Source organism: Oryctolagus cuniculus, chromosome 4 (genome assembly GCF_964237555.1).
Source record: "Oryctolagus cuniculus chromosome 4, mOryCun1.1, whole genome shotgun sequence".
In the NCBI taxonomy this organism is placed as follows: Eukaryota; Metazoa; Chordata; class Mammalia; order Lagomorpha; family Leporidae; genus Oryctolagus; species Oryctolagus cuniculus.
The window spans coordinates 142,312,702-142,329,022 of NC_091435.1; the positions used below are offsets into that span (position 1 = coordinate 142,312,702).

Consider the following 16,321-nt stretch of genomic DNA (forward strand, 5'->3'; position numbering starts at 1 on the left):
CCTCTGTAGAGAAGAATCCATTGTTTCCTGTAATCCCGTCGTCTTTCCTGGTTGATGCCCTCATTTTGGTGGAGCAAGTTCTTCAGTTTCCCGAGAAAGGGTCGTTAGTGGGAGGTCAAGTTTTTGTGGCTTTGAATATATGAAAGTACCATTGTCCTACCCTGTAACATACTGGCCCATTTAACCAACTATACAACTCTAGGTTGGAGGTAATTTTAAGTTTTGAAGGCATTGTTATTGTTCCATTGCCTTTTAGCTTCTAGTTGTTGAAGTCTAAAGCATTTTTATTCCCGATTCTTGGTATATGGCCTGTTTCGTTCCTCTGAGGAAGCTTTGTGGATGTCACTCTTGGTGGGCCTTGGTAGAGATTAGTTTCATTTGGTCTGTTGGGTATTACATGAGTCCTTTGGGAAAGTGATGTCCTTCACTTCTGAGAGATTTGCAGGCATCATTTTATGGTGATTTGTTTTCTGTATTCCCTCTCAAACTGTCAAACATTGGACCTACCCCAGCTGATTTTCCTATTAGTCTATGACTTAATCTTACTTATAAAGATGAAAATTTATTTTATCTCTGAGGCTATGAATTTTTTTGTTTTTTTAAAGTGCTTCCTTCAAGTTGCTTTTATTCATTTTTGATCTCTGTCTTTCAAGAGCAGAGGTCCAAGAAACAGATCAAAAGGGCTGAGTTTGTAGGGTGTGGATGGCATTGTGTGATGTGTTTAGGCTATCTGATTAGGGAGCCTCACTGTCATTACCTTCAGCTAATGAACTTAATAACCATGTATTTATTCAGTTAATTTAATGAGCACCTAACAATGTACTGGGTGCTGCTTTGGCTGACATACTGCAATATTAAAAGCAGCTCCCCAGTCACCATCTTTCTTGGGCTAAGTATAAGACGACTTGGAGACTTAGCATGTAGTATTTCATTTAGTCCACACATCCATTCCCAGTGTCTCACTGAGCCTATGATTTTCCCTTTGATACTCAGTACTCCCTTTGGTGGGATAGGCATTCCCCCAGCTGGAGATGGTCCACTTTACCCTGTCCAAGGAGTAAACCTGCCTTCTTTATGCATCAGGGAGTTGGGGGGACCAGTCCTGGACTAACTGCTGTTAGGGCGATTGTTTCAGCGCTGACCCTTCATGTGACATGGTTCTGCAGTACGAATTGGGATGTTTCTTATGCTGTCCTTACTCCTTAGGAGTAAACTAGCCCTGAGCTTTTTGTCTGACACACTATATCCCTAAAGCTGAAATATGTGCCCATAGGGCAGACCCATCCATACTGTTTAACTTAGGAGAGAAGCTAATTCATGCATTACAGGTTAAAGGCCTATTCCTGATGGCTTAACAGAGCATGAGAAAATCTGACTTCTGTCCTTTGGTAAGCTTGCTGATTTAGATAAACTGGACATGAGACCAGTAAAGGCATAGGTGAGCCACCGTACAGGTTTATGGACCTGAATACAAAATGTTTGCTAAATGACCTACAATTGGAAGAAACTTGGAAGATTTTTATTTGTCCATTTACCACTAATAGACTTATCCGTGAGATAAGGGACTAGACAGAGGACCTCTAAGGCCCAGGTTGTTGATTGATTTTCAGCAGCTACAGTTGTGCCACTGTGCCTGTTCTCTGAAATTGCTCGTAGATCAGCTTTTCTAATTTTACAAGTTGTTTTACTAGAGTAGGATTGACTAGCCGCCATTGTTTAAAAAAAAAATATTTATTTATTTGAAAGTCAGAGTTACACAGGGAGAGGAGAGGGAGAGAGGTCTTCCCTCTGATGGCTCACTCCCCAACTGGCCGCAACAGCCAGAGCTGTGCCAATCCGAAGCCAGGAGCCTCCTCCATGACTCCCAAGTGGGTGCAGGGGCCCAAGGACTTGGGCCATATTCCACTGCTTTCCCAGGCCATAGCAGAGGTCCAGATCGGAAGTGGAGCAGCCAGGTCTCGAACCGGCACCCATATGGGATGCCAGCGTGCCTGGGTTTCGAGCCTCAGTGCCACTTCTGATTCTAGCTTCCTGCTAATGTGCACCCTGGGAAGCAACATTTGATGGCTCAAGTGGTTGGGTCCCTGCCATACACGAGAGAGCAGGATTGAGTTCCTGGCTCCTGGCTGCTGCAGGTACTTTGCTGAACCAGTAGATGGGCGATCTCTGTGCTCCTCAAGTCAGTGTAAAGTAAAAAATCCTCTAGAGAAAAAACCATTTGACATTATACAGATGAATATCTGCTCTCACCTAATTTAATTAGTCCTTTTTTCTGTCTTCTCATTAAAAGGTATTTAGTAGGGTTTGTCAGCAATATTTTCAGTATGATAGATGAATTGTGTATATACAAAGTGCATGTGAACATAAATCTCACATTTGATGTTTTTCATCTTTAGGGCTTTAAGCAGCAAGCTCTCACAGTGTCTACAGATCCTGAACATTGTTTTGAGCTTGCTCTCCAGCTTGGAGAGTTAAAAATCGCTTATCAGTTAGCAGTTGAAGCAGAGGTATGTACTAACATGATTTTTCTTAACTGATGGAAAGATCAGTAGGTACTTCTAGGTATTGGTAATTTCAAATTACCCATTTTGATAAGGTTACCTCTGGTCTTTAAAATTTGTTAATCTTTAGATTATATTGGAGATATTCTTGCACTCTAATGTGGTTGAGAGAAAGTATTTTATATCTTCTTATGAAACAGATTTCATGTAAAGATAGTAATTAAACTTGTCTGGAATTTTCAAAGAACACAGAAATAATTTGCCAGTAACCCCAGGTAATGAGAAAGATGGTTTTAGAGAAAGGTTCTGACATTTTCAGAGACAATTTAATGACATTTTTGTGGAATTTTTTGTATTAAGGATCCCCCTGTTTTAAAATCTAGCATTTACTGATGAACTTAGGTGTGCAAAATACATTCTAGCCAGATCATCCAAATATGCAACATTTTGATTTCTGAGAAATGACAAGTGACACTATCTTTGGAAAATGTAAAAACTTAAGCATTTTAAGCATTCTCCTTAAAATAATTGCAGTCTATAATTAATAACGCATTAATAATCAACCTATAACCATCTAAACTGATTTGTGTTTGAATTAGTTGTGTATATACAACTAACTTCCATTTTGTGCCATTCTTACTTGGGTAGAGTCACCTTAACTAGCACAACTCTCTATAGAATGGTCTTCCCTGGTCAGTACAGCAATAACATAATGATGTTAGAAGTTTAAGTGTTTATTCCCAGAGCTGTTTTAACTTGGAAACACTGTCTTACAGTCAGAACAGAAGTGGAAACAACTTGCTGAGCTGGCCATTAGCAAGTGTCAGTTTGGCCTGGCCCAGGAGTGCCTGCACCATGCACAGGACTACGGGGGGCTGCTGCTTCTGGCCACTGCCTCTGGAAACGCTAGTATGGTGAACAAGCTGGCAGAGGGTGCGGAGAGAGATGGCAAAAATAACGTGGCCTTCATGAGCTACTTTTTACAGGGCAAGTAAGTGTTACTCGAAGGCCTAAAAGACATTGGTGAACATGGTAACTAGAGTTGTTTGGGCACTTACTGTGAGTGGCATTTGGAAAGGAGTGTGGAGAATGAGCCCTGCAGAGAACTGATGGCTGGCTGAGGGGCGGCAGCAGAGGAAGGTGCTGCCCCAGTGGTGGCTTTCAGCAGGAAGCTCTAGTATGCTGTTCCAGCTGGCCCCAGAGTGGCAGAGCACTTTTCTGTGAAGAGATCAACATGGGTAAACAATAGAGGATGAGGATGCCAGTTTAAGCTCAACTCTAGAGCATTAATTTTAAAACTTGTCCTGGGGACAAGTTGCTGTGTTAGGAAATGAAACAGCAGTATTCATTAAATCCTGTGATAAAACTTGGAAGTGTGCATCCCAATAAGAGTGCATTTACTGATTAATATACCTCCAAAAATATTTGGTGACCTGAACTCTGACATCCATTTGTAGTTGTTTTAAATATTTGGCTTTTTGACACAATGTATAGGACATGTACTGTAAGTAATTGGAAAATACAAGAAATTTTTTGGATTCTGAACCACATTATCCACCATAAAACTTAGGGGGGAAAAAAAAAACCACAAAGGTAAAAACTGAAGGAAAATTGCCTGTTGGTATTCTGCTGGCCACCACTGGGTCATCTCAAATCCCCTGTATGACCGTAGGACAAGTAAAGGGCTCAGTGAAAGACATGAGATGCCTGTGTGTGTGTTGTGGGGGAAGGGGGAGTTAGGTGGGGATTTTGACTTTGCATCTAGGCTACATTTCCTAAGGTAAAGCAAGTGCCTCTTCTTGGTAGTAGTGCCTCTCCTTTTTACTCTGTAGGCTCGATGCTTGCCTGGAGCTCTTGATTCGAACTGGACGACTGCCAGAAGCTGCCTTCCTGGCCCGAACTTACTTACCCAGTCAGGTTTCAAGGTATGGACTTGTAGTTTTAGAAGGATATGTTTCATATAAAAACAGAGCGTACTTACTTACTCTCTGGTTCCATGGTGTTTATTTTAGGGTGGTCAAACTCTGGAGAGAGAATCTCTCAAAAGTTAATCAGAAAGCAGCAGAATCCCTTGCTGACCCGACTGAGTATGAAAATCTCTTCCCTGGATTGAAAGAAGCCTTTGTTGTTGAAGAATGGGTGAAGGAGACACATGCTGACCTGTGGCCAGCCAAACAGTACCCACTTGTCACAGTGAGTGCGACTCCCGGGGGAAGTACAGCCGCAGCTCGGATTGTGAGCTGCTGCTGGAGTAACAGCTACTCTGTGGGACCCAGGCCAGGTTCATAGATGAATTGTGATTTTTATTCTCTGGTAGCCAAATGAAGAGAGAAATGTTATGGAAGAGGCAAAAGGCTTTCGGCCCTCAAGATCTGCAGCTCAGCAGGTCAGTGAGTACTCCATGGGACAGCAGTGTTGGTCTTCAGTGCCCTCTCCTACATCGTAATCCCGAGCACCCTTCCAGAGAAAATGCCTTTGTTTCACATGTGCTTCCACTCTGGCTTTCAGGAACTCGACGGGAAACCCCCTTCTCCTACTCCTGTTATTGTGGCCTCCCACACAGCCAACAAGGAAGAGAAGGTAGGTGGACAGGACATACCCAACCTCCCTTCACCAGCCAGAGATGTCGGCAGAATGCACCGTCTCTTCAGTTTCAGGAGGAAGCATTAGTGCTTGTTCTGGGATGGGGAACCACATGTAATAGTACTGTAAGTTTATCACCCTCTCCTTTTTGTTTCAGAGTTTACTTGAACTAGAAGTAGATCTGGATAATTTGGAATTAGAAGATATCGACACAACAGATATCAACCTCGATGAAGATATTCTGGATGACTGAATGTGCTACTACAGATCATTATGTGTTGATCGTCAGCCAGACCACAGTGCTTGGGACTATGAAAGCCCTGAGGTTTTTATGCATAAACACTGTGGACTGCTGAACACTGCCCTCTGTCTGAAGAGGAGCTTATGTGGAGCATTTAAATTGCTGGTTTCCGCATTAACTGTCATTGGACCATATCTCATAAAATCTTTGGAATTAAAGACTGTTCGGCTTCCTTTTAAGAAGGCTGAGGCAAAGCTACGTCACCTGGGGATCAGTCACGTTGTTCTTCAAAATAGCCATGCCCTGTTTCTGTCCTCAGACTTCATCTCTGAAATCAAACCCCTGCCCCTCTGACCTCATGAAGCTGGGCCGTGTCTGCGTTACCTGCTGGCCTATTTGGGAAAACTGGGCGCGTACTTAAATCTATAACCAGGCACTGAAGTGTCAGCCTTTTCTAGCCTAGAAGTAGAACAACAAGTTTTACTTGATATGTCAAAAATAAAAAGTAACTTTATAGAAAACTATAAATATACCTTATTTAATCTTGACATTTTTAAACATTCAGCATAATATTAACAGAGAGAAAGGTAGTATTTAGTAAAATGGAATGTATTTTACAGTTACTTTCAGGAAGCTGCAGAATGGCTAACGAATGCTTCTTGGTAAGCCTGCAGTGTTAATTCTATGTATGCCCCCTTCTGTGCTTCTGTTTTTGCAAAGACCTGTTTAAAAAAAAAAGAGCAGTAAGACATGCTGTAATTTGTCACTACATAATTGTCTTAAATTCAAGAGCTGTGCCAGGTTAAAGAAGTCTTTTTATAAAGGTATGTATAAAAAGTGTCTTACACAGTCCAGGCAATCCTAGTTAAGATAACGCTGACATTGCCCCTTAGGAGAATTTTTCTTAAATGTTTGCTTTATCCAGCTTATCACAGAAAGTTATGTACTAAATCCTATCTGCTCACTTTAGTAGTCCTGGTAACTGCTTTGCAGCAGGCAAAAATTACTACTGTGATAGGAGTCCGTTCCACAAAATCATTTGTTCTGAGCATTAGAAGAGAAAACCTATCCTTCCTGAGCATTTAACAGGTAAAACCAGGGGCTCATTACAGATTGGAGAGGTGTGCAGTTCCAAAACGGGAATACAGCTAACATGTGACACCTGCTCACTCCCACCAAGAGGAACGTGAACACACGGAAGGACAGGAGGGAAGTGCGCTGCTTCCTTCTCCGCCCTGTCCTGCCCTTTCAGCGTGAACGCAGGGGCTGCTGGGCTCTCTGGCCTTCGGCTACCAGCCCCCCACCTCACTTCTCCCCGGCACCACCCTGCTGCCTGTGCTGAAGTTTGGGAGCTCTAGTCGCACTGAAACCACAGGTAGCCCATACTCCAATTGGTTAGTTATCATTAAGTGAGAATGTTCCCCAGTGACCACCACAAAGCAGTGCAGAGCCCCCTCACCTTAATTAGGTTTACTCCCTCAGCCCCCTGCCCTCGGGCCTCCTGGGCTGACTGGCCTTCGGGATGCACCATGTGGTACAGCTGGACCAAGCTGGCAGCATCGTCGATCCTGAGAGAGAGAGGGCCTCGTGTTAGGCACGGCTTTTCATCGCTTGCTTCGGAATCACATTTCATGCTCTTCACACTGAGAAGGTGGGGGAGGCCTTGAGTTTATGGTTTCAGAAGCATTTTCAGGAAAGTGGATTAATTTAGGCCTCACACCAGCCCCATGAGGCAGGGGTCTGCAGGAAGTACCCAGTTTGTAAAACTGAACACGTTCTAGATACGGCTGTAGTCTTTCTGGCCACAGAGCACTCTGTGGACAAACATCCCTCATGGTAGATGATTTCCAAGGCAGTCCATTTCACGGTGTAATCTTCCTCAGAGCGCAGGCACGGCACAGTCCCACCTGAGAGGCTGCTTTGAGGTCTTAAGGATGCCAAGGTCATTTGCATTTTCATCAAGGCTCGATTAGTGGATAAATGCCCCCAAGACCCCAAAGATAGATCTCAGACCACCTGACTATTCATAGGAACACATTCATTGAAGATTAACCTAATGGAGCAAATTTGTGATCATGACTGTCAGACAAAAGGAAAGTCAAGCTGCACACCCGCAGTCTCCACCTGTAGTGTCACACAGCCACCTAGGATAAAGCCGTAACAGGGATTCAGTTATGGTTGTATCATACGTTTTCAGAAATGCCCAAGTACTAGCGGAGATTAAAACTTATCTAGCTTCTCTAATCACTGTCTTCTCACAGTCGACACCTTCCTAGCATTTCCTATTGCAGAGCAGAGCGTCTAAAAACAACCTTCTCCAAGATTTGGAGGCTCTGGCTTGTGTACTTACTTAGTGAGCTACTGGCTTCTGGGGTGGGGGTGAGGGGTAAAAACACCTTCTGTCAGTCTCCTCCCGCTGTCACTCTCCAACCTCCCAGGCTTCTCCCAGAGCTGGGGAGAACAGAACAACTCAAGGCCTCCAAGCGATGGCCTTGGAGCAATGCTCCAGGCTTATCCTAAGGCCCATCTACTCCAAAGGCCAGCTCTTCGGAAAACAGATAAGAGGATCAAAAATGGTCATGACAGGGGCTGACACTGTGGCACAGCAGCTTAGGCTGCCAGCTCCCTGCTAATGTGTATGGAAAGCAGGAGATGCTCCCAGTACTTGGCCCCTGCCACCCACGTGGAGACCCCCAGGAACTCCAGGCTCCCGGCTTCACCCTTGCCCAGGCCTGGCTGCTGTGGCCATCTGGAGGGTGAACCAGCAAACTCTCTGCCTTTCAAATCTTTTCTTTTTACATGATCATTACCAATCTATTGTGTTTGCTGTACTCTAACAAAATCCAGTAAACATCGCAACACAATCTCTCCCCCAAAATAAAATATAAAAAAAAGAATTCTCTTTAGAGATTAGGCAGGTGGCCCTATTTAAATAACTAGGTTTCTACATAATAGATTTATATTAGGGTTTCATTAAGTTCATGTTAAAATATAATGTTTCAAACAAGTTTTAACATCTGACACATACTTGAAGTGAATCAAGTTACACTTTATGAGATTCTGAAAGCATCTTACATAAATACCACCAGTGGGACCAGAGTCAGGTGAATGTGTGCGGTATCCTAATTGTGGCCTGGGCCCCCTTGGGGGGGGGGAGGTGCGCCCTCTACTGCCCAGCCCCAGCTTCGCAGTTCATTTGCATCACAGAAGGGCGCCTGCCTTTGCACAGCAGGGAAGGTGTAGCAAGTACCTCTCCCCCAGTACAAGCTGCTCCAGAGGCCAAGCTGACATAAAACGGCAACACTAAGACCACACACTAGCGCACCTCAGTGCACTTCCATTTTTAAACTTATTAGAACGTAGCACAGAATGATTACATTTGAGAAACTTAGGCAGACAGTTCACCACTGCTAATGCACATGAAGGCCCCTCCATCACCCACCCCTTGGGATGAAAGTGGATTTTCCTTCAGATTAGATTGCACAGCATGTCATGGGGAGGTGGGCTGGCCCAGAGACCGCCACCAGGGACAGTGCTGTGTCTGAGGAGGGTTTGCTGTTTCCCCAGGTGGGCTGCACCTGTTTTGCAAAACGTGTGGAACCCTGACTTCCCAATGTGTCACCTCTGTCCTATGGCTCGGATTACACATAGGATGCTGTCAGCTACAACTGTTAACCAGTCTGATGCTAGCAACGATCACGAAACCCTGTGCGCCCAGCAAGGGCTTCGTGTGGGAAGTTGACTTTCTTACCAGAGCCATGCCATAGTTATTTTGGCCTTCGCAACCCAACACAATGTTCTCATTTATCAAACAGAACATTCCAGGCATACCTCAGACATGCAGGTTCTATTCTAGACTGCCACAATATAGCAAGCATCGTGATCAAGTCAATCACACCGACTGCTTGGTTTCTCAGTGCAAATAAAAGCTATGCTATTGTCTATTAGGTGCACAACACAGTATGTCGAAACAGCGTACATACCTTACATACTTTGCTCAAATATGCTAAGCACCTGAGAAACAGCACCAGCAGACGTGCCCAATGCATGCCTGCCACTAATCTTCATTGTGTGTGAAGCACAACAAAGCCAAGTGCAAGGGCACTCAGTAAGCTTCTGTTATTCCCAGCCAGAAACCTGGGAGCATGGCCGCTGGATGCCAGAATACAGCAGATACTACTTCAGGCCATTCACCTAACTATGAAGGCCGCAAAGTCAAAGACAGCAAAAACAAAAGTGCCTTTATAAGGTAAATGATAGCTTTTACTAGAAAGCCCTAGAAATAGTTCTTCCAGAAAACAAGCACCCACCAGCATTTACGCTCCTTTACATTTCCTATCTAATCCCCCTCGGAGTATCCGGAAAGTCCACCGATACCCAGCAGCACTGGCAAGCCCGGGATAAGTCGATATTCAGAGTACACAATACAGACCAAGGCCACTTCCTCTTTCAAAGGCTCTAGCCCTGTTTATGCCTCAGAAGCAAAGACTAGGGACAGGCATTGTATGCAGAGGGTAAAGCTGCCCCCTCCAATACCAGCAACCCACATGCGCGCCAGCTCCTCCGCTTCCCATGCGGCTCCCTGCTACTGTACATGGAAAGCAGCAGGAGATGGCCAAGTACTTGGGCTCCTGCCACCCATGTGGGAGACGCAGATGGAGGCCCAGGATCCTGATTTCAGCCTGGCCCAGCCTTGGCTGTTGTGGCTATTTAGGGGAGTGAAACAGCTGATGGGATCTCTGTATCTCCCTCTCTGACTCTGCTTTTCAAATCTTAACAAGAAAAACCAAAGACTGGGAAACCTGGTTATGCTAGAAGAATAAACCCAGACAGTAAGTGAAGCTTCAATGATCATTGGGTAGTATAGCTATTGTAAAAATATCATATCTAAAACAGATTTTCCCATTAGGGCAATAAGAACATTTCTTTTATAACTGCTAAGATCATACTTACAAATCTCTCTGAATCTGGTCGATCAGCAAACCATCAATCTTTTTCTTATTTACAAAATACCAAGCCATTCCACCAAAGTGCCTCGTTGAGCGTAGAAGGTCGTACTTTCCATGTTTGTCTATATCTTCATAGGTCTGGTGATGAACCTATCCGCATAAAATGCAACTCTTTAGAAACATGAAATAAACTGAGTGCTGCCAAAGGGTGGGGAAAAAAAACAAAACAAAACAAAAAAAAACCCAGGTCTACCTGCAGCTGTGTCCACTAGTTTTACCCTATAGGTCCAATGTAGAACACCCCTACAATTTGTTAAGATGAGTTGGTCTTTAGGATAGCAAATGGGTGCCACTGTCCATAGTGGAAGTATTGTGGCAGCCTGTAGTGAGTTCTGGCAAACACAGCCACATCAACTGGTTTTCTGCAGCCAAGGATTATTTATTAGACACCTATTTCATATTTGTAGACTATCAGAAATAATGTACCATTATTCTGTGGTCACTAGGGTAGAAAAGAAATCGAGTATTTTCTACTCCTTCCCGTGTGCCCTACTCCGTCTCATCAGCTAGCCCATTCCGTCCTCTTAACTGATGTCCCCTCAGCGCTCTCTCGCGAGTCCTCAGCCCGGCCTCTGAGGTCACATGCTGTGGTTCCACCCACCTTTCCAGCTTCAGCTCCCACCGCTCCCCTACACGCAGAGTGCATGTACGAGCCAGCCAGGTGACCAGTCATTTCTCCTGCCTGTTGCTCACTGAGCAATCTCTAGCCGAGACAGCTCTCCTCACCCACCTCCACCTGCTGCAGCACTCCCCGCCCTCTAGAACCTGAAGGCCTGATGAGGATTCTCCCATGAGCACTTTGTAAGCTGCTATTAACATCTAACATGTTAGATCTACAGTGGTAACTACCCGTCAGCTTAGCCAGCATCCTTCCCCACCGTCTTTTCTGGACTGCAGGCCTCGACACACACCAGCCTCATTCATGGTAGCACCTATCCACCTTTGGTAATAGGTCAGGCACACAAGTGACTTGCTAGACACACACACTGCCCTCTGGCAGATGTGAGTAAGCGATCTTGTTCCCACATAGCACGCTGATAAGAGAACAGGTTTTGTCGTCAAGTTTGCATCCTAATCCCTACCAGTTCTAGGCACACAGCTCTCAGCAGGCCACTTCCCTGTCCAGCTTCGGTTCCCTCAGCCCGAAGGGCGATGGCCAGAATACAACAGACACCTGCACACACTGGGACTCAGACTTGCAGATAGTTCCCTTCCCCTCTCTGAAGCAAAGCTTACAATCAAACTCACTGTCCAGACGAGCAACCTTAGTCACACAGAAGCCCGTTATAGAAACTGTAAAATGCGCTCACCTTGATGTACTCCGTGGAATCTGGCTCAAACTGGGCAACGCAGAGATTGAGGACGTCCACATGCCGGTCCTGGCCATACATGGTCTAAAACCGCACAGCAGAGTGGGAATCAGATGCGACCGCTCCCGTCCCCTTGACGATCCTGCCCCTCCACATTCGGGCCACGTCTGTGCCCATCAAGAGACCCAGAGACACAGCTCAGGCTTGTCACACCTGCATTCAGATCCCAGCTAAGCCACTTCCGAGAGGGGGGATCCTAATCAATTACCACCAGCTGTGTTCACCTACCTCTGCCAATGCCAAATGCCAAGCAGTGCCAGAGCCAACAGCTTCTACAAAGACATTAGCACCACTGACCCTGGAATATATAAAACCCAAGTCATATTACCTTAAGATTTTCTTCCTTGAAAATTATTGGTGGCAAAACTCTTCGACCTTCTTTTGGGAAATACACTTGTATCATCCGATCCCGTTCTTCCCAAGAGGCTTTGCGTAGTCTGCCACTTGGTTCTCTGACGACAATGAAACGCTCCTGAAATACAGAGTTAGCCAAGCGTGAGTTTATGAAGACTTGTTTTTAGTCCCTGGGTCCCACCCACTAAGACCATCAAACAGTCTTCAGTCAACAATACAAAATGCATCAGGGAAGCGAAACGTAATCAAGCCCACGAGAGCCTGGTGGTCCCAAGCCTCCAACACCCGGCAAGGCCTGAGGCCTCTCACCCTCACTGCTGGACACCGAACAATCCGAGCTCTCACGTGATGTCATTTGGTAACAAGGAGCTAACGTGAGTTCGATACGTAAAATGGTTCAACTGGGGGAAAGGAAAAAAAGCTGATGCGAGATTCACTGAGTCCATTTTAAAGCAAAGATGTGTCGTAAGAGCTTTTCAAACTGTTGCCCTTCTTCATGCCAAAGTCTCAACAGGTTTTCCTACTTTACGACCTCTTTCAAATCCTTGAGGAAAAAAGCACAAGCCCAATGATGTAGAATTCTGCACCTCCGATTTCTCTTATGGGCATTAGGCATGGTCACGACAGAGACCCTGACCGGTCCACCTGCCTCTGACCACTTCTCTTCCAACCGCCGCATCCTGGGCCAGGGGGCTGTGCGTTCCTCAGAACTCCATCTGCTACTGGGCCACTCAGACTGTGATTTATCGTGTGCCAGATTTGACAGCTCTCAGGTAGTACGTGACTGGACCAAAACAGGACATGGAACTGTAGTCCTTTGCAACACCGAGGGACAGACACGGAGCTCTGCACACTGCTGACTAATGATGCTCACCTGAGTAATATACAAATCAGATGGTATCGATTCTCAACTTTTCAAAGGTGTACAAGTCTGAATATGTTCTGAGGATAAAATACAAGCAAATACAGGGGGAAAAACAGACCAAAAGTTTTTCTTCAGATTTGATAATTTGAACAACATGAATTCATGTTCCTGTCTCCCTTTCAAGCGATTAAGATGCTGCTACGATCAGCCTTCAAAGCACGGAAAACGTTTATTCACAAAACAAAAATCCGAATTCAGATGGAAACTAAACGCTGTTCATTACATCAGTTACGCAAGTGACTGGTGTATGGACATGGATGCTTTTTTTAAAAAAAAAAAAAAGAATTTTATTTGAGGCAGAGTTACAGACAGAGGGAGAGACAGAAAGAGGTCTTCCATCTGCCGGTTCACTTCCCAGATGGCCGCAATGGCTGGAACTGGGCCAATCCAAAAGCCAAGAACTTCTTCCAGGTCTCCCACATGGGAGGCAGGGCCCCCAAGCACTTGGACCGTCTTCTCCATTGGAAGAGCAGCAGCCAGGACTTTGGGATACCAGCACCCATGTGGGACGCCGGCAGCGCAGGTGGAGACGGAGCCCCCTATGCGCCAGTGCTGGTCCCATGCACGTTTTGCGGCCCTTCTCTAAACTCAGCATTCTGCAGCATTCTAATACATTTGGTGAGCTGAACTGCAAACTCTCTTTACTTGTAAAGGCTGAAATCCATTGTTAAGGTGCAGGGTGTTCTTTTAAACTGACAAAGGGGAAGAAGAGCCAGAGACTGGCAACAACCAAGAAGTAGTGACACCTGAAAGTTGTCTGAGAAACAACTGTCATTCTTACTGAAAATTCTAGAAAATGAAATCCTGGGGGAAGCCTGAGTCTCTTGGCATCATCAAGGAATTTTCAGGATCAAGACACTCCATCTGGAGAGGCTAAGCCTCTGTCTGCAGCACCAGCATCCCATACAGGTGCTAGTTTGAGTCCTGGCGGCTCCTCTTCCAATCCAGCTCTCTGCTATGGCCTGGGAAAGCAGTGGAGGATGGCCCAAGTGCTTGGGCCCCTGCCTCCCATGTGGGAGACCTGGACGAAGTTTCTGGCTTTGAATAGGCCCAACTCCGGCTGTTACAGCCATCTGGGGAGTGAACCAGCGGATGAAGACCTCTCCGCCTCTGTAACTCCACCTCTCAAATAAAACCTTAAATAAAAAAATAAAGACTCCACCTTCTTAGCAAGTTTCCGGTAGGAAATCAGGCTTAGGTAAAATAAGATCCCTCTCCCATTGCCTTGTATATCTGTGCCCCCCTGTGGCCGTGGTGGTGTGTGTATGTGGGTGGGTGGGGGGGTTCCCTGCCTGTCTGATACCCCTGGGCCCGTCCCAGCACACTGTGCGCCTCCCTGCAGTAGGTTGGCTCGCCCTGTGGGCGCGCTCTGCAGGGAGTGGCGACGATGGCCTGAGGCCTGCCTGCACTTCCCATCTCTGACACTGTTCCTTCCAGAAGGGTCTCCCAGAGCTGCAGACACAGCCAGGTTCCTGCATCCCCAGGCCCGTCTCCACGTGGCATTTCCAACAAAAGCCGTCCTGCAGTCAGATATACTCACGCGGTGCGGTATGCTGTAGGATATGTCAGTAAACACGTATTTGGCCGTTTCTGTTCCTTCCAAAATCTTATCTTCAGCCAACACATCATTTATGGGCACTCGTTCTTCTAGAACCGGCGGCATTTTCAGTCGTATTTTAGCTGCCTCTACTGCCTTTCTTGTAGCCTAATGAGACAAAATGCAGTATCCTAAACAAAGTCCTAAGGTGACCGACCAACATCATCCGACAAAAGGATGTAGTAATTAAAAAATGCTGAAGACCGCAAAGAAAAAAAGTTATAGGCATGACAAAAGCTGCAGACATGAATCAGTGAATGAAAAGCCAAACTGGGAGCCGGGCCCTGTTCTTCAGCGCCGTGAGGCTGACGGCGCCACCTACAGGTTCAACCGCTATCAAAACCGCAGAGGACTGCACGGAGACAGCCAGGCAGAAGCTGCTCACTCAAAGCGCTCCCGCAGGCCGGGTATCCACGGCCCGGGGCCTGCAGGTGGAGGCTGTTCAACAGGAGCTCGCAGTCTCCACAAAGCTTCAGCCCCCAGACACGCACAGCACAGTTTCCCTAGAAGGAAGCCGGGCAGGCAGGCAGAGGAAGGGTGCTCGGGCCGCTGCGAGGGCAGAGGTGGGGTTCCACTTGGCCGCCCAGGCTTAAGCCTTGCGCCGCGTCTATTAGACTCCAGCCAGGTCCCTGCTCCCTCCCGCCGATCCTCACCTGACCCACCCATCTCCGCGCCTGCTGCTCCCCTCACTAGCGCCCATGGCAAAGCAGCTCTAAGCATCTGCAGAGGCCCCTGGAAATCACGTTTAGCTCGGGAAACGAGGTACCCCCCGGTATTCCCACATCCGCACACCTCTTCCAACTGCGCCTGCGTCATTAACTTATAGGTGGGCGGCTTCAGTTCTTGTACAGCTGGCTTAAAAGTCTTCTCCAAGTTCAAGCCTGTCATCTTGATGAGTATGCTTTGGACTTCCTCATCCATAAATGTAGGTTTCTTCAGCGCTGAGCTGCCAGGTTCTGTGAAAGTGGGTTTTAGCACATAAGAAGTCAAGCAAAAAGTGACAAGCAAGACCTCTAAGTGGAAAAGTCGACAAGAAAACCGTCAGCACAATGTCTACCCCGGCGCTGCATAATGGTAACAATTCCACTCGCCAGCTTCCCCTACAATTTGCCGAGCGCTCACTATAAGGATAGAGACACAGACTCTGCTGGAAAGCTCGCTAGAGGAAGCAACGGGAAGAAAAGTGATGACGACCACACAGCTGTCTCCTGCACGCCAGGCCCAACACGCACCTTTAGGAATGCTCTGAGCAACCCCAAAATGTGTGTTGCTGTCCGGGTCTACACATGCTGCTGAGCCTACTCAGAACTGGCTGGTCAGCGACGGAGCCAGGATTCAAACCTAGCTTTCTCTGGTTCTAGACTCGAGATGGTTTCCAATAGCGCTCCTCACTGGAATGCGCCACACAAGGAGGCCTGGGGCTGCATGGCTGCATGGCTGCAGACGAGGTACTGACACAGCCTGGGAGTAGGAAGGGCACGCCAGGGCCCCAGCTGCCTTCCCTGCCACCTGGGCTTCAACAGGGCAGAGAAAGAGGGGACGAGATTCTAGGCTGCAGGGTTGCACCAGACACAAGCTGAAGGCCCACGTGGTGTCATAGGAAAGCCGTGAACAGGAGAGGGGACTGAAAATCTCAGCTCCGCTTCAGTCTTCCCAACTCCCACCTCCACTGCCGTTAGGAACAAAGAAAAGGCCATCTGCTCCCACTCCCCCCTTCCTCCACTAGCCCCGTGGGCACTGG

At 46.7% G+C, this 16,321-nt stretch overlaps 2 protein-coding genes across 6 annotated transcripts in view; one reads left to right on the plus strand and one right to left on the minus strand.

The window, feature by feature from the left end:
- The window catches only part of COPB2 (COPI coat complex subunit beta 2), a 35,640-nt gene extending 29,787 nt beyond the window's left edge, over positions 1-5,853 (plus strand). For 2 of the 3 annotated variants that reach the window (XM_051818653.2, XM_008266237.4), the window contains exons 16-22: positions 2,397-2,507; positions 3,278-3,492; positions 4,334-4,426; positions 4,514-4,694; positions 4,819-4,887; positions 5,010-5,081; positions 5,242-5,543. In XM_051818653.2, coding sequence (XP_051674613.2) covers positions 2,397-2,507; positions 3,278-3,492; positions 4,334-4,426; positions 4,514-4,694; positions 4,819-4,887; positions 5,010-5,081; positions 5,242-5,337 — 837 coding nt within the window. In that variant the 3' untranslated portion in view covers positions 5,338-5,543. Of the gene's footprint in view, positions 1-2,396; positions 2,508-3,277; positions 3,493-4,333; positions 4,427-4,513; positions 4,695-4,818; positions 4,888-5,009; positions 5,082-5,241 lie in introns of all 3 variants that reach the window. The other variant, XM_070073208.1, reaches the window with a different exon arrangement.
- Positions 1-16,321, minus strand: part of MRPS22 (mitochondrial ribosomal protein S22) — a 28,143-nt gene that overhangs the window by 10,305 nt on the left and 1,517 nt on the right. For 2 of the 3 annotated variants that reach the window (XM_002716552.5, XM_008266239.4), the window contains exons 2-8: positions 15,373-15,536; positions 14,524-14,688; positions 12,033-12,176; positions 11,645-11,728; positions 10,279-10,424; positions 6,785-6,893; positions 5,836-6,047 (exon numbers count right to left, since the gene is read on the minus strand). In XM_002716552.5, the coding sequence (XP_002716598.2) occupies positions 5,952-6,047; positions 6,785-6,893; positions 10,279-10,424; positions 11,645-11,728; positions 12,033-12,176; positions 14,524-14,688; positions 15,373-15,536 (908 nt within the window). In that variant the 3' untranslated portion in view covers positions 5,836-5,951. Of the gene's footprint in view, positions 1-3,559; positions 3,720-5,835; positions 6,048-6,784; positions 6,894-10,278; positions 10,425-11,644; positions 11,729-12,032; positions 12,177-14,523; positions 14,689-15,372; positions 15,537-16,321 lie in introns of those variants that run through there. The other variant, XR_011388390.1, reaches the window with a different exon arrangement.